Source organism: Aspergillus thermomutatus (genome assembly GCF_002237265.1).
Source record: "Aspergillus thermomutatus strain HMR AF 39 chromosome Unknown NODE_260, whole genome shotgun sequence".
In the NCBI taxonomy this organism is placed as follows: domain Eukaryota; kingdom Fungi; phylum Ascomycota; class Eurotiomycetes; order Eurotiales; family Aspergillaceae; genus Aspergillus; species Aspergillus thermomutatus.
Genome location: NW_020798310.1, coordinates 14,127 through 38,013, shown reverse-complemented (window position 1 = coordinate 38,013; position 23,887 = coordinate 14,127). Strand labels below are relative to the sequence as shown.

The 23,887-nt window shown below is 49.1% G+C and overlaps 7 protein-coding genes across 7 annotated transcripts; 4 read left to right on the top strand and 3 right to left on the bottom strand.

The window, feature by feature from the left end:
* Nucleotides 1-281: 281 nt before the first annotated feature.
* On the bottom strand, nucleotides 282-737 carry CDV56_104746 (uncharacterized protein; the record flags this gene model as incomplete). Its single annotated transcript, XM_026758365.1, has 1 exon — nucleotides 282-737. One exon carries the CDS (start codon nucleotides 735-737, stop codon nucleotides 282-284), a length of 456 nt encoding a protein of 151 aa, XP_026610997.1.
* A 1,394-nt stretch (nucleotides 738-2,131) lies between these two features.
* CDV56_104539 (uncharacterized protein) lies at nucleotides 2,132-3,223 on the top strand (the record flags this gene model as incomplete). The annotated part of the gene is made up of 3 exons (XM_026758158.1): nucleotides 2,132-2,429; nucleotides 2,488-3,036; nucleotides 3,087-3,223. The coding sequence occupies 3 exons, from the start codon at nucleotides 2,132-2,134 to the stop codon at nucleotides 3,221-3,223; spliced, it is 984 nt and encodes a 327-aa protein (XP_026610996.1).
* Nucleotides 3,224-5,764: 2,541 nt separating this feature from the next.
* CDV56_103482 (uncharacterized protein) lies at nucleotides 5,765-13,705 on the top strand (the record flags this gene model as incomplete). The annotated part of the gene is made up of 9 exons (XM_026757101.1): nucleotides 5,765-5,865; nucleotides 6,305-6,488; nucleotides 6,541-6,822; nucleotides 9,995-10,199; nucleotides 10,253-10,404; nucleotides 10,455-10,842; nucleotides 10,906-11,718; nucleotides 12,871-13,432; nucleotides 13,522-13,705. 9 exons carry the CDS (start codon nucleotides 5,765-5,767, stop codon nucleotides 13,703-13,705), a joined length of 2,871 nt encoding a protein of 956 aa, XP_026610995.1.
* Nucleotides 13,706-15,009: 1,304 nt separating this feature from the next.
* CDV56_103066 (origin recognition complex subunit 1) lies at nucleotides 15,010-17,530 on the top strand (the record flags this gene model as incomplete). The annotated part of the gene is made up of 3 exons (XM_026756685.1): nucleotides 15,010-15,816; nucleotides 15,869-15,993; nucleotides 16,048-17,530. 3 exons carry the CDS (start codon nucleotides 15,010-15,012, stop codon nucleotides 17,528-17,530), a joined length of 2,415 nt encoding a protein of 804 aa, XP_026610994.1.
* A 330-nt stretch (nucleotides 17,531-17,860) lies between these two features.
* PRP46 (WD40 repeat domain-containing protein) lies at nucleotides 17,861-19,222 on the bottom strand (the record flags this gene model as incomplete). The annotated part of the gene is made up of 1 exon (XM_026756487.1): nucleotides 17,861-19,222. One exon carries the CDS (start codon nucleotides 19,220-19,222, stop codon nucleotides 17,861-17,863), a length of 1,362 nt encoding a protein of 453 aa, XP_026610993.1.
* Nucleotides 19,223-19,643: 421 nt separating this feature from the next.
* Nucleotides 19,644-20,697, top strand: CDV56_102676 (ankyrin repeat domain-containing protein; the record flags this gene model as incomplete). The annotated part of the gene is made up of 6 exons (XM_026756295.1): nucleotides 19,644-19,701; nucleotides 19,755-19,780; nucleotides 19,893-20,021; nucleotides 20,072-20,194; nucleotides 20,256-20,585; nucleotides 20,647-20,697. The coding sequence occupies 6 exons, from the start codon at nucleotides 19,644-19,646 to the stop codon at nucleotides 20,695-20,697; spliced, it is 717 nt and encodes a 238-aa protein (XP_026610992.1).
* Nucleotides 20,698-20,961: 264 nt separating this feature from the next.
* CDV56_102296 (M protein repeat protein) lies at nucleotides 20,962-23,720 on the bottom strand (the record flags this gene model as incomplete). The annotated part of the gene is made up of 3 exons (XM_026755915.1): nucleotides 20,962-21,912; nucleotides 21,970-23,453; nucleotides 23,516-23,720. 3 exons carry the CDS (start codon nucleotides 23,718-23,720, stop codon nucleotides 20,962-20,964), a joined length of 2,640 nt encoding a protein of 879 aa, XP_026610991.1.
* Between the last annotated feature and the right edge of the window lie 167 nt (nucleotides 23,721-23,887).

Sequence of the window (23,887 nt, the reverse complement as noted above, 5' to 3'; positions counted from 1 at the left end):
AGGTACGGTCCGTTATCTCTTATAAACTATTCCACAGAAAAGGTCCACGGCCCACGGGTCCATGGCGCCAGGGAATCCCCCGGAAGTCCCCGAAACATGCAAATAGACTCTAGTTGTGCTCAATTTACTGACTCGGCGCATTTAAGCGGGATTTGAAAAAAGTAAAATAAAATAAAATAAAATAAAGTCCCCTCCGCTGGGGTCCAAACATCAGCTGTACGGGCATTCCCCGAATGGTGGCGAACATGTCTGCGATGACCCACTCCACGCTTCTCACGGGGCTAGAGAAATCTATTGTCAGCCAAGACTCTAAATGGAAAGAGATTGAAGGATCCAAAGCGTACTGAACTACTGGTCTCTGTTGCCGCGCGAGTGCTGCTTGCCGTGACATTGGATGATGGGATCGGAGTAGCAACCGGCCGAGTCTCAATGATGGGGACAGGGTCACATCCGCCAAAAGTAAAGCCACTGTTGTCCGAAATGCTCACTGGCGCGGTGCGGTGAAGGTCACATTGGCTTGACTGGTTGATATAGATCCAAGCCTCACAGTTCGGAATCTTCCCACACCAGCTCTGACAATCAGATGCCGTGTCGAGATCGAAGCTGAAGGCAATGGGGGCGCTGTTGAAGCAGGCAATTGTCTCGTTGTGGACGGAGGTCCAACAGTCCGATTTGGCTTCGACGCCAGCCAGAGCCAGGGCAGCCAAAAAGATAAAAGGGCGGGTAGGAGCGATCATTTTTGATAGGAAAGCCCTGGACGATATGGAGGAATGTGTGGCCTGGCAGTGATGGACAGGGTCGCGAGTATATGGAAGAATCCTTGCTTTTTTAGATCATTTAAGAACGATCTATTTTTAGGGTGTACTACCATGTTTGTAAAGGACACGCCGGGGCTAAGCTGAAAGGAATAATCTATCGCCTGGATCCTAACTGACTATGCTCCGTGGTAGAGAGGCACGGTAATCTAGAGTGGAGATAGGATCCAAGCAGCCCCGTTACCTATGTCCAGTGCTTGATTGACATGAGAAATCCCTCGACCCTGTGGATAGAGCGTGACTTTCAATGAGACTGTTTACTGTCACATAGATGTAATGGAGACGTTGAACTGTTGTGGTGGTTATATACAGTACAGGTCTCAGCCCTAAAGCAGAAGTAGTGCGGTCAGGATGAACATCAAATACAATATCGCAACAGGAGGTTCAACAGATTGAAGGGTTCGCCAGAGTGGACCCTGCACATCCGTGTTCAAGCTTGGATTCCTTAGTGATCCCTTCTCGGAGCCGGCCTCTTCCGCCGCGCCCAAGATCTACATCTGCAACCAATATGAGACATTTTCGACGCTAATGATACGGAATACAGTAAAACCTCGCTATAATGAGCCTTGATATAACGAGAGCCTCAATAATACGAGATTTTTTCCTTGTCTGAATTAATTTCCCCTAAATAACAAGATCCCTCGTTACAACGAGTCTCGTTAGTTTGGCCTTTTGCCCCCATATAGATCTCGTAATATCAAGGGGTTTTTATGTGGGCGGATAATTAGAGTGTAGGCCATAGTCAAGCTATACCTAATTACCTATCATAAATAGGTTCTTTGAATCACGTGTACCTGCTTGCTCATGTATTTACTAGTCCTTGATATAACAAGAACCTCATTATAACGAGAAATCTAGCCTGTCAAATGAATTTTATCTTGCTATAACGAGGTTTTACTGTAATGGAAGTCCGCGATGGGATTCCCTTGGCTTAATCTTATTGTAATCGTCTATTGGATCTAAAACCTGCGCTGAATACTAGACGCTAATCATCGAGCCCACCAGGGGTGTCTCTACCAGTGAGTGACTACTAGTAACCTAGTAGTAATAATATCCGACCCTTTTTCTTCCTTCTCTCTCTTTGACAATAATGCCTCAAGAAGCTAGAACTGACCCACCAGACTTTGGTTTCTCAAATTGATGCTCTGTTGCCAGAGTTGTGGGTCCATTGAGCTTTTAGCGAGGCCAAAGAAGGACGATGCACCGAATCTGACGGTTTAAAAGGGATATAAACATGCCCTCTGTGGGCGTAATCAATTCACGTGCTCACTGATCTCGGTGTTATTTGTTCCTGGGCCGGGAATAGTGGTTTGGTCATGTATATCAAATCCCTCAGCCTCTTCTGGCTGTTTTCCGTGCCCACTCTCACCGTTGGTTCAACAATCAGCTCGTTGTTTGTGATCAGACAGGGCACGGATGAATTGGGCGGCTGCGGCTCTTATCTCCCAACACTCGAAACATGGTTATCTGAAAGCAAAGCCTTGGTCAATTCCGGATTGCAGGCGCTCGCCAACGCGGAGAATCCCTCCGCGGCGGAGTATGATGTCGCCAGACGGTATCTCTGGTCCTATTTCAGGGCCACTGGCGATCCTGACGCAATGACTTGGGTAAAGGGTGAGATTTCCCCGTCACTGAGCCACCTCCACGAACCACACTTCTGACTGCGTTGCAGACTATCTGTTAGAAGCGAAGAATTTCCTGGATGGGACATCAACGAGACTGGCAAGGACGCCTCATTTATACTGCAATGATAAATGGCTCAAAAAGCTATCGCGGTCAGATGCGGCCTGGGACACCAGTAGGGATGAGACAATTATGAAAGTAAATCCAGAGGATGGATCTATGGTTCCTATGACGATCGAGGAGGTCCCACTATACCAGAATTACCTCTGGGAGAAAAAAAATAACTTGCTAGTAAGGAATAAGCTTGTTCCTTATTGGTCAGATGACTTGTTGGAGTACATCTTTGATATAGGCTACGGGAGTAAGTCTTACTGCACCACATCCAACAAAAACATGGGAGCCACACAGCAGCAAACCAACCCCAATACAATCACGTTGTGCCCTTCTACCTTCACAAACCATGATGGTGTGGACGGGCTCGGGTCTGCAACACCCAAGGCAGGCCTGTCAATTATGAAAGTCCTCCCACGAAGCGCAACCCTCTACCATGAACTGTTCCATCTCGTATTAGGCAACGATGAGACTCCTGATATAACATGTAAGTCCTAGAGAGCTCGCATCTAGCCGAATCCCACCCCTTGCTGATAGCTCCTAAAGACAGCTGGACCAAGCAGCAAACCATGCTCAAAAATCCCACAACTATACCTAGGGATTATGACGAGACCAACGCGCAGCTCATTCGCCGCAACCCTGAGTCATATATGTTCTTCTGCGTAGGCTACTAGTACTTCCAGCAGACGCAGTGGAGCGCCAAGGCAAATGAGAGATGGAGCTTCCAGTCCGGTGCGGCTGAATTAGTCACAATCTAGTAAGAGGTAATAAGAAAAGGAGTAACAAAGGATTTTTCTGAGGGGGAGAAGAAGTTGAAATAAGGAGTGATAGCCACATAATCTTGAATATGCAACTTCAGACAAAGTAAGAAAAGAATTAAGAGGACTAATAGGATTCAAAGACGAGGCAGTCTCTTAAATTCATAGAACTCTTCTTTCCATTCTATGGGGCCGACTTCTTCCAGCTCCTCAATGAATCTCTCCATCACAGTCCCATAGCCTGTTGATACAAATCTAAACTCAGCCTTCCCTGCATCCTGCTAGAAATGCAGCCATAGCATTAATTAGGCTTCTTGTCCATGCAAGTATTCTGTCTAGGTAGCCCATAACTGAACAGGAAGATGCATTTGCTTTAACTAACTCTATGGAATACTAAACCCCATGATAGGTGGGCGAATCCCCCTTAGCTTGGAAATCTCAGCCTGTTGGGCTTGTGTCATAGGTGCTGGAAAGTAGACCTGAAATAATTAGGTAAATGATCAAGGTAACACTTAAAACCATCTTTCATCACCATAAATAGTCTTATAAGAGACTAGGGGTACTATTGCTCCACTGGCAAGACTCTCCCTATATAGCTGGGCGGAAGGGGACGCCATGAACTCCCTTAATCCTGAGGTAGTGTACCATACTATAAGCATTAGTTAGTATATGTATGAGTAATTAGACTACTTAAGGGATGATTACATGTTGCCAGAATGATGATGTTTGGACTCTCCTACACTCTGGCCCATACAGTGGTATGGTAGCCTACAGCGTGAACCAGTGGCTGAAAATATCCAGCCCAGCAGTTAGTATCCAGCTCCTCCCCAGGGGGCACTTGGAGCTTGGTCCAGACAATAATTCTTAGGTCATTTTCAATATTAAGCAAAGATTTTATCTGGCCATCACACGCCGCGGCATCATACGCCATGGCAGAAAGGGTTTCGTGAAGATCTCAGAGATAATTGAGATGAAGAATTTCCCAGAAGTGGTCTTAGCGGGCAAACAAGAAAGAGGCACGTGATACTCCTGCCTAGGGCAAAGAAGCCTGGGCTGCGCTGGAGATGCTGCATGACCTCATTCTTTGTTATACTTCATTTTTAATAGTGTTAGATCTTTTCTAACCAAACCTTGATATGGAAGGACATAACTAATCAGCATCAGTCACCAACTATTAATATTATTCTCCGCAAGAAACCAGGACTGCCAAGAATAATCATGTGAGAGTGACGGTGAGTTTACCAGCTGGTGAAAGGGACTATTGCATTAAAAGGGGCTGCGAGCACGAGAGGGTAGTAGTTTTACTTGATTTTATCTTAAATCAAGAAAGCCAGACGTGCGAATAAAGGAGAGAGATATATAAAGGGAAGAAGAGGGGGACGTCGCCTCGTAGACGTGTATCCGGTGCTTGACGGCCCTAAGGCCTGTTAGGGGGTCGTATAGATGCCGTGCCATGAGGTCTCCCCGTGGCCTGAGTGCTGTATACTGAACCGTCTTCTATCTCAGTGCTCGTCCGGGACGGGGGAATCGCTGTCGCTATTCCCCGACTGCGTGTTTCCCTGTGACTGCCTTGAATCCCTATCTCCCTATCCAGTACCCGCGGAGTTCACTTATGTTCCGCCGCATTCATCCTCATCCATCCGTCTGGCTCGGCCCCTCAGGACCGGCTCCAGGATGGTGCATGCACCCAATGCATAAAGACCATGTGCCATTGGCCTGGCAGATGGCCCAGCGCTCTCCACAATCTTTCGCTTTACATTTCAAGAAGGTATGTTGAGAATTGAAGTGTTTGCAGATGGGACAATCACCCTCTACACCGGAGGAATGGGAGCGCTAATAAGGTCAGCTTTCAGGAGCATGTGCATGCACAAATATAACTTACCATATTGTACTATTCGGTGTTAGATCTTGGAGTGTAATGGAGGGGTTGATTCCAGATCGCAAGTAGACCTTCACACCTTGTTGACAGGTTTTTGAGTCATGGTGGGTTTCCTTCAAAATTATAGCTCCCTGAAGAAGACTGAGGACCAAGCGGAAGCACGTGCAGCACTGTAGATTTTCGAGCTGCAGATGCGTCCATTTATACACAACGCCTTCGTTCCGTGACACAGGGATATCTTAGTATGGAGAGAAATGATGGAGAGAAATGATGGAGAGAAATGATGGAGAGAAATGATGGAGAGAAATGGTGGAGAGAAATGGTGGAGAGAAATGGTGGAGAGAAATGGTGGAGAGAATTGATGGGGTAATGAGGGTCGTGCGACTGATAAGGCTATGTATGGCTACTTTAGTAAAGAATGTGATTGTTGTTTCAGCTCATAACATTTGAAGCTCCAAACAACCAACGATTACCCAATACCCCCCGTAATGTGTTCCTACTGCTACCTTTCAAGAATCAAAATCCATTCGTATCCTCTCCTTGCCCATATTCACAGGCTTAGAGCGATCGGACTCAGAATGTCCTCAACCCTTGTTGGTAGCTCGGGTCGCATTTACGTGCGTGATAGGGTGCTCAAAGCTCATCCGAGGAGACCAGAGCTCAATATCTACCTCGCGCAGTAAGTCTCAATAATCTTGCTAGTGACTCTCAACTAGATACTAACTAGGCGGCAATGGAAACCAGTTGTGAGGGCCGATCGTTTGTTCTGAAGCCTGTTTCTGAGTCGATATTCAAACACTCCCTAAGCCTCAAACGGGAGTTTCCAGATACCAGTCAACTTCGAACTCATGTTGACGCCAATGAAGACGAGTTGGTTCTTATTTATGAATACTTCACGCATGACTTGCTTTCCCTTCTTACAGAGCAACTCATACCTCCCTGTCAGAACAAGAAAATTTATATTGCGAGAAGTCGGACGAGCCGTGGAGAAGCTTCACGCTAAACACTGGATACACTTAGGTTGGGCGCAATAAAGTGGAATACCACTCCATTGGGCAATCTCACTGACATATTTATTCTCCAGATATAAAGCCTGACAATGTTATGATCAACTGTAGAGAAAACAACAAAGGCCAACTCGGCATTGAAAAAGTGGTATTATCTGATCTCGACTGTTCTCTGGAACTGGAAGGCGAAAAGCTGCTCCATGCTAGAATAGGGAATGTCATGTGGCGCAGTCCGGAGGCGCAAATAGGGAGAGGTCTTGGTAAGCCTTCTGACGTATTCTCTTATGGACTACTTGTGAGTTGGACTTTCCTTGTTGAAAATGATATTTGCTTAATATCGCCCTCAGTTTCTCTATGTGATAACAGGCATGGAAACCCTACACCCGGACTTCAAAGAGTTAAGGGAAGCGGGAGTCGAATCTGAACTGGAGATCCTGAGCCGATTGATCACATTCTTCGACCCTGTTCCTTTTGAACTCGTAACACATGTTAACCATGGGAGATGGGCTCATATCTTGATGGAGTTATCAGAGGCAACAGCTGGAGATCCCAGTATGCGATTCACCCAGTGGAAAGAAGACGATTTCCCAAACCTTGACGCTGAAACAAAGAGAGTTATATCTATGATGGTAAGTCTTAATCCTGCGGAGAGAGCCACTATGTCCCAAGTCTTGAGGGATCCTTGGTGGAATCGGGGTGAGGGTTTAGGTCTGGAATGATGATATTTTGTCTTTCGGTTGGAAAACGACCTTGGAGTGCTGAAACAGTGGCCATTGATTCTTGATGTCAAGTCCAAATTGAATCAAAATGACCGATCATTGCGAGTTCCGATAATGTGGTCCTACAAACTACCAGCTGGTTACTGCAACCATCGTCAAATTGTATAGTAGGATCATGCTTTTACAAGACCAAGACTAATAATGCTGCTCGAGATTCAAGATATAACTATGAAGAGGACTGATTGGATATATCTAGTGCTGGAAGCCGTCACACCTAGCAGGCGTTCTTGGTACTGACGAACCAAAACGAACGAGATACCTCAGATGGCAGATCGTTACGTAGGTTGTATCCGACCTCAAAGGAGCCGTCAACGGATTCAGCAACAACAGCCTGGAAGCTCGGCTACGGAAACAAGCAGTTGTCGATGACGGATCCGCACGCGACAGCGCCTGGTGGTTTCCCTCTCGTTTTCGTCCAGATGTTCTAATCCGGCACTGACTAGAATGTTTATAAGGGCTGAATTTGCGAGCACTCCTCTACTACTTTACTACATCGTGCTTCGACTCTTAGATTCCGAATCTGATTTGACCCCAGTCTCAGTGCACTGTTGGCAACCTTCAGAGGGCTATTGAGTCAAATTCATTCCGTGCAATCTTCACCGTAGAATCTCACCTTGGTGTAGAGCGCGATGCCATTCACGACCACGTCCAGCAACTTGAATTTCAATAGCATATGAAACAGAGTACTAAGCGGACCCTCAAATAAAACGACAGTGGAAGGAGGATTGTCAAAGAACGCGGTACATTGGCACAATATTCCGCATGCTAACACTACAGCGTCTGGAATTTAAGAGGTGCATATTCTTCTGTTTGCAAGGCCGCCGGCCATAATCAACTTTACGCTTCAAGTTCTTTACAACCATGATATAAAGTCCATATCCAATATCACAATACATTTCTGCATCACAGGTCGCATACTGAAGCAAAACAACTCCACATGTCAGGGCTATGATCGTAGGGGTGCGAACTCGGCAACTCCCATTGGAATGTCCCTAGCGACGGCGTCTGTACGAGAAAGTGATCGGCTAGATTGCTGACGACAGCACTCCGTATGAGAGAGTTTGTATCGGCGAATGTCAAAGAGTTGAAACGGGAACTATTGGCCATAAGCTGTTTTGGGATTCCACGCTGGAATGCAACGAATTAGAAGCATCTAGCGAACTGCTATCGCTAGGTGTCACACTAGGTCGACTGATATTTGGCGGGTTTATGACAAAGGATTCACCGTAATCTGCCACGGATGACTCATTCAGTCTTTGTGGCGAAGGCGAATGTAGCCCCAAAATGTCGATAGACAGTAACTCCTGCTCAGTGTCTTGGTCTGTTCCAGCTCTAAGGGAAGAAGATAAACAAGCACTTCCCATCATCCTCATATCAAGGGCTGCAATCCTGCTGTGATCTGTAAAGGTTAGATTATAAGCTGCAGGAGTCGTTGTTAGCTGGGAAGAGGATATTGACTGTCGCAGGAGACTAGAGGAGAGATTGATACTAGTGTTTTCGGGCATCTGTAAACATACCTGAGGTATGATCATTGGTCGCACCCTGAGTGAGATCTAGCGTAAATCTCACGTCAACTGAAGCATCATTATTCTTCTGATTCTCTCTGGGCCTTACTCGCCAGCTATCTCTCTTCTCGTTGTTTCCAAATGTGCGTGCGTGCTGTGTGCTCGTCCTTAACGTCTGTCTTAACGCTCTATCTATGCTCGTCGCAATTCTTTTTTTCTCTAGGTTTAACTCTCGAAGCAAACGCTGCCGTTCAGCTTTGGTATATCCATGTCTTTCGAACTTTTTCCTACATGATTTCTCCCAGTGCCTTGTTAGAGACCCTAACATCTTGTGGCTTTTGTGGCAACTGGGACAACGAGGCCTTTCTTCCTTTGTATAAGCCGAATCTGACCGAGGCTTAAGTTAGATGTGTTGCTTTTAATATGGTTTAGTCACTTACGGTCAAAATAGTGCCGTAGTAGATTATATTTCGATGTATACTGCCTTGTGTGGGTGCAATTCGGAAAAGGGCAAACATATTGGATTTCATTGTCGGATTCACTGGATTCAGCGCCTGTTGAGCGTGTCCGGTGCCCTTTGCTTTCCGAAGGCAAAGCCGATTCTTCATACAGGTGGTCATTGTGGAGGTGTTGGATGAGCTCTCCTGGGCTTTCGCAATGCTTGAGGCAATTTGGGCAGTCCCAGACCGCCATTGAATGATATGTGATAAGTCGCTGCTGTATGAATGAGACTGGGAGAAGTCTTGAAGCTCTATTTGGTAACTGTAGGGAGCTGGCCTCTTTTTAGTCCTAGGTGCGCCATCTGTGCGCCTGAGTAGCAACTTAAATGATTGGATATCAGACCCCAGATCGACCAGAGATGAATTGGGTAAGCTAAAGAAACTGCTTCTGCTCTGGTGGTAGACCCTCGACCCTGAAGTGCCATCAGAGACTGATCAAAGCAACAACTATTCATTCCCGGCACGGACCGTGCCTTGCTGAAGATCCACCACTTAGCATGTTTGCTAGGATAGATGTTTTGGTATATCCCCACTATCCTGCATTTCTCAGCGCTCATCCGTTGACTGGGCGCCTATTTGCAAAGAGCTACAGTGGTTTAGCAGCCACAATAGTAGTCTCAGAGGGAGACCTAAGTTGACGACCAACATTTTAAGCGCCAACACGTTTCATGACATAACGTCTCCGCTGCTGAAACAAGGAATGGACGCCAATTCTTCCCCAGTCCAATGTTCCGAGCTGAGGCCAAGAAGTTAATGGACGACACCTGCCACTCTCGATGACTATGGTTAAACTCTCTAGGAATCTTTGGGAACTCGGTAAGCGAAAAGTATATGCGAAACCTCGTGTTCCCTACTTTTCTCAGAACATGAGATTCTTTTCATGTTTTCGTCCGGATGCGCGTCAGGCAACAGCTCGCAACCCCGAGATTTATCTGGAAAGACAGAACGGCACAGGTGACTTTTCCAGGTATCATCGCATAAATTGGGCACGTTGAGTGATTGACGCTGTTCTCACAGAACATAGAATCCCCGAAGAAGACTTGTATCGATACACCAGACACCGATGGCTGTAAGCAAATTGGCTCGTCATCTCAGTACAGCGACTCATTCAGGCGCAAATACAGATTCAACGAAGAAAGTGAACTTGCAAAACGCTATCTGAAATTCAATTTACAGCAACTTCTCGACGTCGCAATTAATGTTTGTGATGGGGCCCAGTATTGTGGGTTCTGGTCGCATCAGGACCAGAGATCTAATTGCTAAAACTTACTCAAGGTACTAGAATCACCAAATGTGCGGAAGGTCTGCATAATAAAGCCTTCATCTTGAAAATGGATAATGGGTCGGAGGTCTTCGCGAAACTCCCAAATCCCAATGCCGGACCTGCGCATTTCTCCGTTGCCTCCGAGGTCGCCACACGTGAGCTGGTAAGATGTTCGGTGCCATTTGGCTGTTATCATATCGCTAAAATCAATAGCTTCGTGATGTGTTCGATATTCCTGTTCCTCGGATATTGTCTTGGTCTTCCGATGCAGCAAGCAATTTAGTTGAGGCCGAATATATCATTGAGGAAAAGGCCCCTGGCGTACGACTGGGTTCTGTCTGGAATCGATGGCCTCGGGAGCTGAAGCTGCAACTAATCGCTCAAGTGGTTGACATGGAAAACAAATTGACCACCATTTGCTTTGACAAGCACGGTTGCATTTATTTCAAAGAAGACTTGCGCTCACTTGTCGGAGAAGCGGAAGACATCCATGCACACACTATTGAATCTGACGTCTTCGAACGGTTTTCCATTGGGCCGTTGACCACGAACGAACTGTGGAGTGGGACTAGGAAGGACATGAAATTGGATCGTGGCCCTTGTAAGTAGGTGGATTATCGGATTCCCATTCCGTTGTTTCTCATATTTCTTCTCTCTTGTGCAGGGAAAGATGCGTTTGAATACACTCGTGCAATCGGCCAGAATGAAATGGCGTGGATCAAGACACATGCTGTTCCTCGAATGAACTATTACCGGTCGAACCAGAACAGAGAACTTCCCGAAGATGGTATCTCACTCTTGGAGAAATATATGGATGTCTCCTCCTATCTTGTCCCCCAGTCAAGCGATGAACCGTCTTCTATCAACGTTCTTTGGCATCCGGACCTTCACTTGGATAACATTTTCGTGGATCCAGATACTTATCGGATCACCCGCATCGTGGACTGGCAGTCAGCGTGCGTTGCTCCCTTGTTCTACCAAGCTGGCGTTCCCACAATGTGTAGACATCCTCGACCTGTCCGGGAAGGCTGGGTCGTCCCTGAACGACCAGCGGATTTTGAGAGCCTGAGTAAAGACGAGCAGAAGCGGATTAACGACGATTTGGAGAGCGAAACCATCCACAAATACTACGAGGCGCAGGTGTGTAAACGAGCGCCTCTTCACTGGGCTGTGCTCCAGCAACCGGCAATCCCTATCCTCCGGAAACCTGTTTGGCTCGTGAGCGGAGTATGGGAAAACCGCGACCTTTTCTTTCTTCGCGAAGCACTCATGAACATTGCAGCTCACTGGAGCGAGTTTTTCCCAAACGCCCCTTGCCCGATAGGTTTCAGCAGCGAGGACACCGAGCTCCACTCCAAGGAAGAAGAAAACATCAAAGGAGTTGGGCATATGTTGTTACTGTTCCGAGAGCAAGCTGTACTCCCTGTGGATGGGATGGTTGAACCTGAAGACTACGATCTGGCCCGTGAGAACAATCGTAAGTTCAAAGATACCTTCATCGGGCTGGCGAAGGATGAAGAAGAAAAGGAGCTGTTCAAGAATCTATGGCCTTACCAAGAGTCTGGGAAGTATCTGAGATTCAACCACTGTGTATTTCATAAGGTGTTCAGAGAAGTTTGGTTGACATATATTATTCGAGGCAAAAATTCAGCGCTGGAGCATGCTCCTAGATGACGTGGCGGACCCCTCCACATCGATTAGTTCTCTGAGGGTGTCATGGCATTGCTGGCTATCCAAGCTATGCTCATGGCCCCTGGCCTCGGCTTCAGGTAGTAACGTTCGCCAATGTATATCGCTTCGGACAGTCAGGGGTGGTACATCTCATGGTAGACTTCGAGGTCGCGCGCCACAAGAGCAGCCTGACGGCGAGAACGGCGATCTGCCTATGACAGGCCTCCAAGTTCGTTGGCGGCAAGTGATGGACTCTACTTGTGCATATTCGAATAGCTAATATTTATAGACGTGGTAACCTGCATATCGCTTCACCGAGGGGTCGAGCTAAATGGAAACGTCCATCCATGCATTCATCTGTTCCTGTGTGTCAGAGTTATGAGTGCCAGTTGAACCCCGAACTGTAGTCATGTCGATCTCACTAGATCAGATCAATATTCGTGACTTAAACACCACTAGTGGAAGATGAATGCCACTTCGGGTGGTCTCACCCAGATTCTCACCCTGTCTATTATACGTCCACCATTCTCACCACCCCTCTCACCCTAGGTCGAGCGGCGCTAAAGCAGTGTTCACCCTTTCGCCACCCTGGCTAAACCAACTGATTGTTAGCATGTGTATGGAACATGCGGCTTATGTGAGATCAAGGGTGTCTCGCCAAGGCCAGAAACAGGTGAGCGCCATCTTATGGCCGCGCGACACGGAGGTGATAGAAATTGAGAGAAGCAAATGTGCAATAGACAGGCTGAGAACATGGGCGAACATGGCCCTCGCCTCGAAGATAACTGAGGATTAACAATCTTGAGAGCTTAGAGTCTTTACTGTGAATTGCCGTTCGTGTAATTGACATATATAACGCGAACCACCAGCATTGAAGATGATACCCGGGCCGCTCGAACCGCCATGATGACTCTCGATTGCGCCAAATACCCTCAACCTTGCTGGCACTATTCACCAGTGGCTCGCTACAATCCCGGCGGTGAATTTGTCACTTGTCAATATAAGGAGCCACCTGACCGGACTCGGCCCACCGTTCAGGAGTACAACGATGAACGTGACAGAAGCAAGCTACAAAACTGTGACGAAGGCAATAAAGGTCAAGGCGCTGCAAGATCGCAGTTTATCCGCGCGGTGGACGCAGACGAGAATCAAGCAGCCGGTCGGTTGTTTCAAAGAAAATGCGCCAAGAGGGCGCCATCTCGTGATGTCGATACCTCGTACAGCGACCAGCCCCCAAGAAATGGGGGAAACCTGTGGACGCAGTGGGTTCTGGTTAAGGCTGTCTTTACTAGGCAGGTGTATTCGATTTCGTGGTCAGCGCTCGTGGACCCTGGGGACAGTGATGATGGCCTGAAGATCAACCGGTGCCAGCCAAATTTTGGCGACGGGAAAGATCATCGAGGGTTCGCTCTCCTAAATCGTGACTCATGGTTCGACCGGAACCCATGGGCAAAAGACTACACCGCGATGTACAACCCCCAGAGAAGCGAAGCGTCGACGTCCATCCTGACGATATCATTGTGATTGAAGCCAATTCTAGCCGGAAAGCAACCGACACAGAGCTGAAACAGTACTTCGGTCTTGTACGGTGCTCCGATGACTGCTCCAGTGAAATGCAAGAGATAGACCTGGAAGCCACATCGGCCGTGGTCGTCGCTCCGCCGAAGACACACCCGCATCCGACTTATGCCGAGACAACATCGGGTGGCTTGATCATGGCAGCGAGCCCACGAGCAACAGGGCTGGGGCACCTTCCCACGCCCACTGCAACCAATCTGGCAAGAGAAACATAGCAGGGTGAAAGGAGGAGATTTCAAATCCCATAGATACTATCAAAAGTGATCCCGAAGATTATATGTCATGTAGTAATGGCTGATCAAGTATTAGAGAAACAGTCAACTCCTGAGACCACGATACCATTCTTCCAGTGCCTTTTGGCAGTCTTCTCTGCGGAAGGAGTCCGGCCAACCATAAGATAAATATATTTCCCGCATTTGCTATGCAAATCGGATCAGCAGAGGGATAATAGAGCTTAGAATTAATAACATACATTTGCGCGGCTAGATTTAGGATCACTGTCACTCCACATACGGAGATCTGGCCATGTTTCAAGTCCCTTGACCGGTGGGATCCACTCAAGGTTGATAAAATACTTCTTCCGCTCATTAAGATATTCTGCTAGTGGCATAACTTGGTCATCACACATATCACGCCAGCTGCGGGGGTCATCTGGTGCATAGACAGGATCAAAGTAACTCCCACAAATCTCATAGACTGTGACTGTGCCTATAGCTAGTAAGAGGGCTGTTATTTATAGCAAAGATTAAGAAGAACTAACCATCAGTAGTATCTAGCATGAGATATTTTCCATACTTGCCCTTTGAGTAGGTGAGATTAATCACCCATGGGGGAAACTTGTAATCATCTTCCGGAGGCAAAGGGATATATGCCTTGACATTCCCTTTAATATAATCACAAGCATTTGTCCAAGGGAAGATAATCCATTCTCCACATGAGGAGTCAAGATAAGGTAGATGGCGTAGTAGCTCAATTACCTCATCTGTTTTGTTTAAAAAGGCAAACATATCCTTAGTGATTTGCGGCCATCCTTCGGGAGGCGGATACAGAATGTCATCTGGCTCCACGAAAGGAAGAGTGGTCAAGAATTGATAAAAGTCTGAGACAGCTGCGATAATCTGCTCACGATTGTATATAGATGGATTCTTAAGTCGAGGATCCGGAGGAAGTGACATTGTTGATGAGGATGGTTGATAGATGAAGAAATAAAGAATGAAGAAGACCGTGTTGATGGTGTGTATCACGTGGTTAGTGTTGTGATGAGGGCAGCTGATGATATTAGGCCACACTGATACCTCTCTAATAGAGCACCCAGGGTAGGTGGTTGTATACAAGACCTTTTTAGGAAGTGGTAGTGCTATGATTTTGATTGGTGGACGGCCCAGCAACCACACTAAGCCCAAACAGGGTCAAAGTGGACAACGCGCATTGACGCGTCTTGAACTCTTTCTTCAGTTTTCAACGCCGAGTGTAGGCCAGACCTCGCAACCCAGTTCCGCATACACCCGAATCGAAGGAAATGGCCGTGGCCTCTACTGATGAAGTTGAGAATACTCCGTCTCACAGGCGCAGTGCTCGACAACGAGCCCAATTATGGATGACCAAGGGTGGTCTAGTGCGCGATGATTCCGACGACGAGCTGGGAGATGAAGATCTTCCATGGCATTGGATTTATGAAACCGAAGAAGAAGAAGATACCAAAAACGGAGAAACGACCCCCGCCACCGATGAGGCCGATGCAAAGTCGGCTCGCAGACGCGCAGCTCGCCCTAATGCGAAGCACCGACGGAATATCACAGGGGCACGGATGGGTTCCTTTGAGTGTCGGTTGGGTCAAGTCGTGCTGCTCAAATCTCCGGAACCGGGAAAGGATTGGGTCGGCATCATTACTGAGTTTCTAGAGGAAGAAGATGAGGAGGCAGAGGATGGGGTGGTCAAGTCGGTCAACGTCATGTGGTTTGCGTCCCCGGATGAGTTCATGTCGACCAAAAACAAACGAAGGGCGGACGCTTTGCCGAACGAACAATATCTGACAGCAGATTTCAATGTCAACCCTATCACGTCGATCAATGGGAAAGCTGCCGTGATGTCCAAGGACGCTTTCTTCGCCAGATATCCGAACGGCACGCCCCCAAAGGGCAAGGAGGAATTGGCCGAGTTCAACAAATGCATTATCTGCCGGAGAGGTGTAAACCAGCTTCAAGGCAGATATACTGACGAATTCATTTGGGAGGACGTGTACCGGGAGGATAAGATCCACGACCTCATTGCCATGGTCAAGGAAGGGTTGAAAGCGGCCAAAAAGCGCAAGCAAGTCGATGACGATGTAAGTCCCTTCTGCTCGCGTGAAAAATGGCTGCTGACGGAAATGTACTCAGTACCTTGATACGAAAGAGGACGATGATTTTGCTCCCTCTACACCTCGAAAGAGGCAGAAAGTAGCCTCGAACGCTACTCCACAATCGCGACGCAAGAAAGCTCTGACTACCCCGTCGCACAAGAGGTATGAAGTCATGTCTGACGATTCTGGGGCAGAGTTTGACAAGCTGCTCAATAGGATCGTCGTTAAGAAGCCGTTAGAGTTTACACCACTTGGAACTCGTGTTTTGCCTCCTTCTCATTTCGATTCACCTTATCGCCAAGCACGTACCCTACTGCATGTTTCGACCGTACCTACATCACTTCCTTGTCGAAAGGCAGAATTCGACACTGTTTATAATCATCTTAGTGCAGCAATCATGGAAGGAGCTGGTACCTGCATTTATATTTCGGGAACACCAGGGACTGGCAAGACAGCTACAGTACGTGAGGTGGTTGCGCAGTTGAATGCTGCTGTTCTCGCTGAGGAAATGGACGACTTCATCTTTGTTGAAATCAACGGAATGAAAGTGACTGATCCTCATCAATCTTATTCACTGCTCTGGGAAGCGCTCAAGGGTGATCGCGTTTCTCCTTCCCATGCGCTTGATCTTCTCGAAAGGGAATTCTCGCATCCCTCCCCCAGACGAGTGTCATGTGTCGTTCTCATGGACGAGCTTGACCAGTTGGTCACAAAGAATCAATCCGTCATGTACAATTTCTTCAACTGGCCTGCCCTTCGCCATTCACGACTTATTGTCCTTGCTGTGGCAAACACCATGGATCTGCCAGAGAGGACGTTGAGCAACAAAATCTCCAGCCGTCTCGGGTTGACTCGCATTACGTTCCCTGGTTATAAGCACACGGATCTCATGGAGATTATCAGCACCCGACTGGCCAATGTTCCGGGAAATATCGTTGATGCTGATGCCATTCAATTCGCTAGTCGAAAAGTAGCTGCTGTCAGTGGAGATGCTCGACGTGCATTAGACATCTGTCGACGCGCTGTGGAAATTGCAGAACAGTCCAACGAGGCTGCAAAGATCGACGATTTGAATGCGGAACAGAACGGAGACGACAACGAGTCCCTGCCCCCTACACCCAGTAAAACCCCAGCACGAAGACAGAAATCTACTAGCAAACAAACAGTCAAGGTCGAGTCACCTGAAAAGAACACAGCACAGAAGCAGCTCGCGGGGCGGGTCACCATCGCTACAATCAAGCAAGCCATCCAAGAAGCCACCTCCACCCCACTCCAGCAATCACTCCGCTGCCTTCCGCTGTCCGCAAAGCTCTTCCTCGCTGCTTTACTGGCCCGTGTTAAACGAACCGGTATTACAGAGTCAACGTTCGGCGATGTGATCGACGAAGCCAAGAGAATCGCCGATGCAGCGGTTGCAGTCGCCGGCTCAGCCGGCGCAGGCATCAAGGATTTATTGCTCGCTGGGAACAACGGGGCGCGTGTGAGAGCTCTTGGCTTTGCCGCAATGGAACTCATGAACTCTGGAGTCCTTGCCTTAGAAAACGGGGCAGGAGTCAAGGGACCTCTAGGCGGTTCTGCCATTCCGAGCAGAGGCGACAGAAGCGGGAAAGTGAGGCTTAGGGTTGCACCAGAAGACGTTCGAGCCGCGTTCCGGGAGGACATTGAGGCGAAGGGATTGGGATTGGGTATGGACCAGTAGGGGTCCGGACTTGCATTGGTTGGCGTACCCAGGTATTGATCTGTGACTGTCTGTACAAGGACTGATTTGATAGCAAAGATACCCTTTAACTCGTTTTGAAGTCTATGATCAAGCAGCAAGATTCAGAACCATTATAATGTGATTGATCGATCCTACGCAGTTCAAGTGCATATCATACAACCAGAAAATATCTTTTGTAAATTCCCCCATGACCTTGTAGTAACATCAATCTGGAACAAACGCTGAACTCCCATGTACGACAAAAGAACAAAACAACAGCCCGATTCTGCATTCAGTTCAAGGGTATAAAGATGACATCCACGGCCTAAACTAATATCTCTGTCTGCCAAGGGTCGGTGCCCAAGTGACAGGGTGAGACTCCGGCGTCGCCTCGTCGTCCGGTTTCCAGACCTTGATGGTCTTATCGGCCTCTCCGGTGATCAAACGCAAGCCGGTCCGATCGAATGTAGCAGCCATGATACCGGCTTCGGCGTCCAGAGAACCCGGCTGGGCCATGGTGTCGATGGACTGGAACTTGTAGCCTGTCTTCCAGTCCCAGAAGCACATGGAGCCGTTATCACCACCAGAGAAGAGGACATTGTCCTCATTCACGGCGAGGGAGTTTATGACGGCGTTGTGGCCCTCGAAGTTCTGCATGAAGTCTCCCTCGGGACATTTCCATTGCTTGATGCTCCCTGTGCTGGCGCTGGCGAATGTGAATTCTCGCGGGTGGATGGCGAGGTTGCGCACGCCCTTCTTGTGGTGCGTGAGAACACCCATGGACTTCCCGGCTGCAAGGTCCCACAGGCGGACTGTAGCGTCGAGAGAACCGGTAATAATCTGTGGGTCGGCTTCCTGGCATTTCACGTCGGCGACGGTGCCCTTGTGGCCCGCCAGAACGTGGACATTGCTTCTTGTCCGCATATCCCAAACTCGGGCAACACCGTCTCGACCGCCAGTCACCAGAAGATCGAGGCGCGGGTGTAATGCGAGAGTATATACTCCGCTCAGATGACCGTGGTAGTGGCGGATGACCTTGTTTGTTTCCAGATCCCAGCACTTGACCATTTTGTCTTCACCACAGGAGAAGAGGTACGGATGTCGTGGAGACACGGCCAACCCGCGGACGGTAGAGATATGGCCCGTGAGCGTCAGACGAAGAGCACCTGTCGCAAGATTCCAGATCTTGATTGTTCTGTCACCAGCACCGCTAGCAAACCATTCGTTGTTCGGTTCCACTGCCAAACTCCGCACCCATCCCAGATGTCCCGAGATCACTCTCATCAGCTTCCAAGGAGGATGCCAGTCAGGTCTCTGCTGTCGCGTAGCCGAGGGCCTCTGAATCAGACTCTTCGGTTGATCTTCACCACCCACTCCGCCCGCGGCCGGTCCAGCAGCCCTTTTCACGAGTGACATCGAGGCGCCGCTTCCGTCTGCTTGTGGTTTCGTTTGCGCTTGGATCTTTGGGCGCTTCGCGCGACCTGCCGCTGCTGCTTTCGCTTGCTTCTCGGCGAGAGCTGGAGGTAATTCCTTCACGTCTGAGTATTCCGCCTTTCGTCGGTAGGACAGTCCGATCGATCCATCGGCGACACTGGGTGTGACCATGAGGTATTCGGAGCCGAAAAGTTCAGCGGTTCGCTTCGCGGACCTGCGGACGGCTTCGTCCGGTGTGGTAGAAGGTATGACGTCCATGATATCCCAATGGTAGAAATCTTAGACAATTCCACAAGTCCGAATGATTGTTCAGGGCGGTGCTGGTGTCAAAGATTGGCGCAGATCGCCGGAGAGGACGTGTTGTACGCGTCTTGAACCCTGTTTGAAGGCCTAACCGTTGGTAGAATTTGCTTGAGTAAAGTCACCGCATCCGTAATATGCTAGACAAGGAAAGTGACTGTGGCAGAAAGGTGCAAAGGGCGAGGATTGAGAAGCGATGGTCAAGGTAGTAATTTCACGTTAGTGCCAGAGTCCAGTCACCTCCGATTTGCCTTTCGGCGGAGAGCTTTGCTGAGCGCCTGAGGCATCAAGATGGATTTCAGGTGTCAACAGCTCCCCCTCCAGAGCTTCTCGCCAGTCGCCATACTCCACACTTGTCGGGACAGACCAGTACAGCATCATGGAACCAAATCAAGAAACGAAGTTTCCTCTGCATGAGGCAGCTAGAGAAGGCAAAAGTACTTCTGTCGCTTCCTGGAAATATGTGACTTCAGGAGCTAACTTGCGACAGCTCCGACTGCCGAGTCGCTATTGAATGTAAGTGCTCGGAAAGCTGCCCCGCAGCATATAGATCATCCCCAATGTCAATCACTCGGTCTCAACAACGACGTGACTGCCCTTTTGCTTATCGATGCGGATTTGATTATAGGCAAACCCAAAACTTGCTACGGTCAAAGATGAGGACGAGCGTCTCCCCATCCACTGGGCCGTTGCGTTCAATCACCTTCCCATAGTAGAGCTCTTAGTAGCTCAGAAGAACTTCGATCCGGACGTGGAGGTCAGTTGAACTCGCGCACATGACTTGATGGGCTGCTAATTCTCTGCTAGGATGGATCAGGATGGACTCCGCTCATGATCGCAGCGAGTCTGAAGAATGCAGAAGGTGACCCCATCATCGACCTGCTACTACGCAAGGGAGCAGACGTCAACGTCAAGAGTGTCTCCGGCCAGGTACGTGTCAAATATCTCCAGATCCGACTACTAGATGCTCATGCGCGCTTGCTTCAATCAGAACGCCCTCCATTTCGCAACATCCAAAGGCAACCTCTCCACCGTGCGCACGCTATTAACCAACAAATGCAGTGCCAGAGTCAAGGACAGAAGAGGGCAGTTACCACTTCACCGCGCTGCGGCGATTGGATCCATCCCTATCATCAAACTTCTCTTGGAGGAAGGAAAAAGCCCCGTCAATGCTACCGATATCGATGGCTTGACGGCTCTGCATCACGCCATCTCCGAGGGTCATGGGGATGCGGCGATCACATTGCTCAAGGCCGGTGCAGAGGCCGACAAGAAGGATTCGGATGGTCGTCTGGCTATTGATATGGCGCCTGATGCGAAGGTGGGTTGTCGGTGTTCTCAGGTGGCCGAAGTATAAATGAGCTGACATTCGTCTCTTCTAGGTTAAGAAATATATCGTTCAGACTGCTGAGAGAGAGGGTATTGAACTTTGATTTGAACGTTGGTAGAATATCCTACTGGCAGAGCGAGGAATGTGTAACATGTATCGGATATTCAGGGCCTCATCGCTCATCTCCACGAATGAGAATGGGGCTTAAGCCTAAAATGAATGTTGAATGCTCTATCAGGGGGCACCCTGTATACACATGATCTAGTAGAGAAGTTCTCAAGGGAAGAAATATATACACAAGAAAGGAAGAAATGAAAAGGGATAGTCAATGGCTCTTCCGAAAAGGGACCAGTCGGAGGAAAAGGCCTTATTTCATGGTGCTATCGACCAACTCCCGATATATCTTCTTGAGATCAGCGATATCAGCCTGAAGCTCTTCGACTTGCTCGCTTTTCTCACCAAGCAGCTCCAGAGTTGTTTGATAGCGCTGGTCCAAGTCTTCAAGTTTTGTCTCCAGTTCCTGCACGCGAGCATCAGAGGCCTTCTTCTCCTCTGACTCCCGCATGAGGTCAACAACCTGCTTCCGAGCCTCGTCACGTTGCCTGGTGATCCGTGCAAGTTCGTCCTTGGCAGCGGCTCGTTCGCTCTCTAAGCGGCGAACTGTAGCGCTCATGCGCTCAACCAGCTGAACAGATGGCCCAGCGCCGACAGTCGACTCCGAGATGATGTCGTTGATGCCTCGAGAATGATGACTCGGGGCAAATCCATAAGCGGACGGGGTAGCTGGTGTGGCTGAGCCGCTGAAGAATTCGTCCGGCTCGAAGGTGATGACCGGAGACTCCATGATCGGAGGATTTGACAGGCTTGTTGACATCGGCGGGGATAGTACCGGAACAGGAAGGGAATTCTGGCGCGGGGGAGTGCCCATGTCTGATGATGCCGTGAGGAGCGTTGAAGAACGGCGACTCGTGGGCCTGTAGTCAGGCAGAGATGCCCCAATTATCTCAAGGTTGCTTGGTCTGCGACTGAGAGCAACAGGCGACTGGGTACGCAGTTCTTGGAGTGAATTTTGAGTAGACAGTGCCTGTTCCCGCCACTTCATCCGCTCGTCCTCAAGTTTCTGAGCCCATGTCGCATCGCACACCTTCTTCTGCTCAGCGAAGTCTTTCTGTGCAGCAACTAAGTCGTCTTCTGCTTTTCTGAGTTTTTGACCCAGCTTCTGAATTTCTTGCACATGCCCTTCAAGTTTGCTCTCTAGATCGTGCTCGGTCTCCTTGGCATTTTCAAGCTCTTCCTCAAGCCTCTTCACTTTGAGATTCTATGTCGATGTTAGCCAGCAATTGAGACTGAGTACAGGAATGAAGGCCGTGCTCACCACTTCACGCATCTTCCGTCGCAATTCTCCTTCTCGCCTTGCAATGTCGTCCCGTTCTTTTTCCACATTGGCTAGCCTTGAAAGTAGTGAACCCTCGAGGGTCTGCCAGTTCTCACTAGCCACTGCGTACTGCGTTTGTAAGGTCTCGACCTGGCGTAAGAGTTTGGCCTGAGCATCACTGGTAGAACCGGAGGAGGCTTCTTCTGCTTTCGAGCGAAGCGACTCCATTTTACTTTCCAGGATAGACTGCTCCCCCTTGAGCTCGGCCTCAAGTATCCTAGCCTTCTCCTTCTCTTGCTCTATGCCTTCCTTAAGATCGGCAACCTCCCTCCTTAGTTTTTCCTCATTAATCTCGCGCTCAATCTTGACGCTTGCAAGTTCCTCTTCCAAGTGAGTTGTCCGCTGCTTCTCCTTTTCCAAAGCATCTGACACGGCTTTGGCCTCGGCTGCTTCGGCACGCGCAACCGCTCGGGCGAGTTGTGCCTTCATCTCTTGAACCGTCTGGGACAATGCGTTCCGCTCATTCGTGACCGCCTCGAGGTCCCGTGCGACCTTTGTCTGGGAGGATAGTGACTCGCTCGCCCGTTTCTCCGCAGCCTCAGCACGCTTTGCTCTAGCCTCAAAGTTCGCCAGGTCCCGTTCGAGTTTTTCTGTTTTCTTCCTATTCTCCATCTGTGTCTTCGAATTATCTGCCAGCTGTTGTCGGAGCTTCTTGATCGCCGTTCGATGGTCCATCTCTGACTTGGAGAGCTTTTGCCCTTCCTCAAGCAGTAGCGCAATCTTTTCGTCCTTCTCATGGAGGAGTTTCTCGGCACTCCCGGGCTCAGCGGTTGCCGCAGCTTTCCTAGCAGACTCTGCGGCTTCTTTGGCCAGGTACTTTAGCTTGGATTGTAGCGCATCGATTCGTTCAATGTACAAGTGCAATTCCTCCTGCCGGCGGGACTCCGCTGCCTTGTGCTCTGCCTGCAGCTGCGCAATAGCTGGATTATCGCTATTTGTATCCGTTGCGGTGTCTGCCGCCGCTTGTTTTAAGTCATGCGATACTCGCGGGCTCTCGAAATTGCCGGTCTCATGTTGCTCTGGTATGCCTAGATCTTGCGAGGGACGTTGTTCGATTCCTATAGACTCTTCGATAGGCACTATCTCGTCAATATGCGATGCGACGAGCTCCTTGGAATTCCGCGAAACAACTCCAGAGTCGTAACTTGTCCTAGAGTCTGCCGGTAGTTCGAGTGAGCTTGCTTGTCGGACAAGCGGGCTATCCGGGCGTTCTTCTGCGGCCCCTGTAGGTGAGACAATACTTGATTCGATATCTAAACTCGACCGCGTGCCGTTACTCGGTACGGAACTGGCTGGCGAAGAGACCCTGCTCGGAGGTGACTGCGACACAACATTCCCGACAGCATTTGATTTGACCATGGCACGAGCCAAGCGTTCCTGTAGACGATCATTTTTGCGCGCATTGGATGAGCTCCGCGAAACAGCTGGAAAGCAATTAGCCACGCGATCCTCGAGACTCCCGTGAGGACATTCGGAGACTCCATACTGCTTGTAGTCAGGTTGGGACTTGTCGCCTGTTGTCCTAAGCTCTCATTCTGCTTTGACTTGACCGATGTGGACCTTGTCAACGGTTTCTGGTCCTCCTCCTCAGCCAAGATCATATCCAATCTGGATTCCACGCCGGCGACTGCCTGCTGCAGAAACGAGCCGACTTTCCATTTCGATTTCGATCCTTGCGTATTCTGTGCCATGGTGTCGTAGACAGCGAATGAGTTGGCGTTTTCCCTTGATCAGGTCAGCTACTCGCTAGCAGCAAGTCACCTATCCGTTGTCATGGAAGGCAGCAGTTCCGGGTGACGATGATGCGATCTGATGTCCCTTTGTCGTCACAGGTCCGATGAAACAGTTGAATAGATTG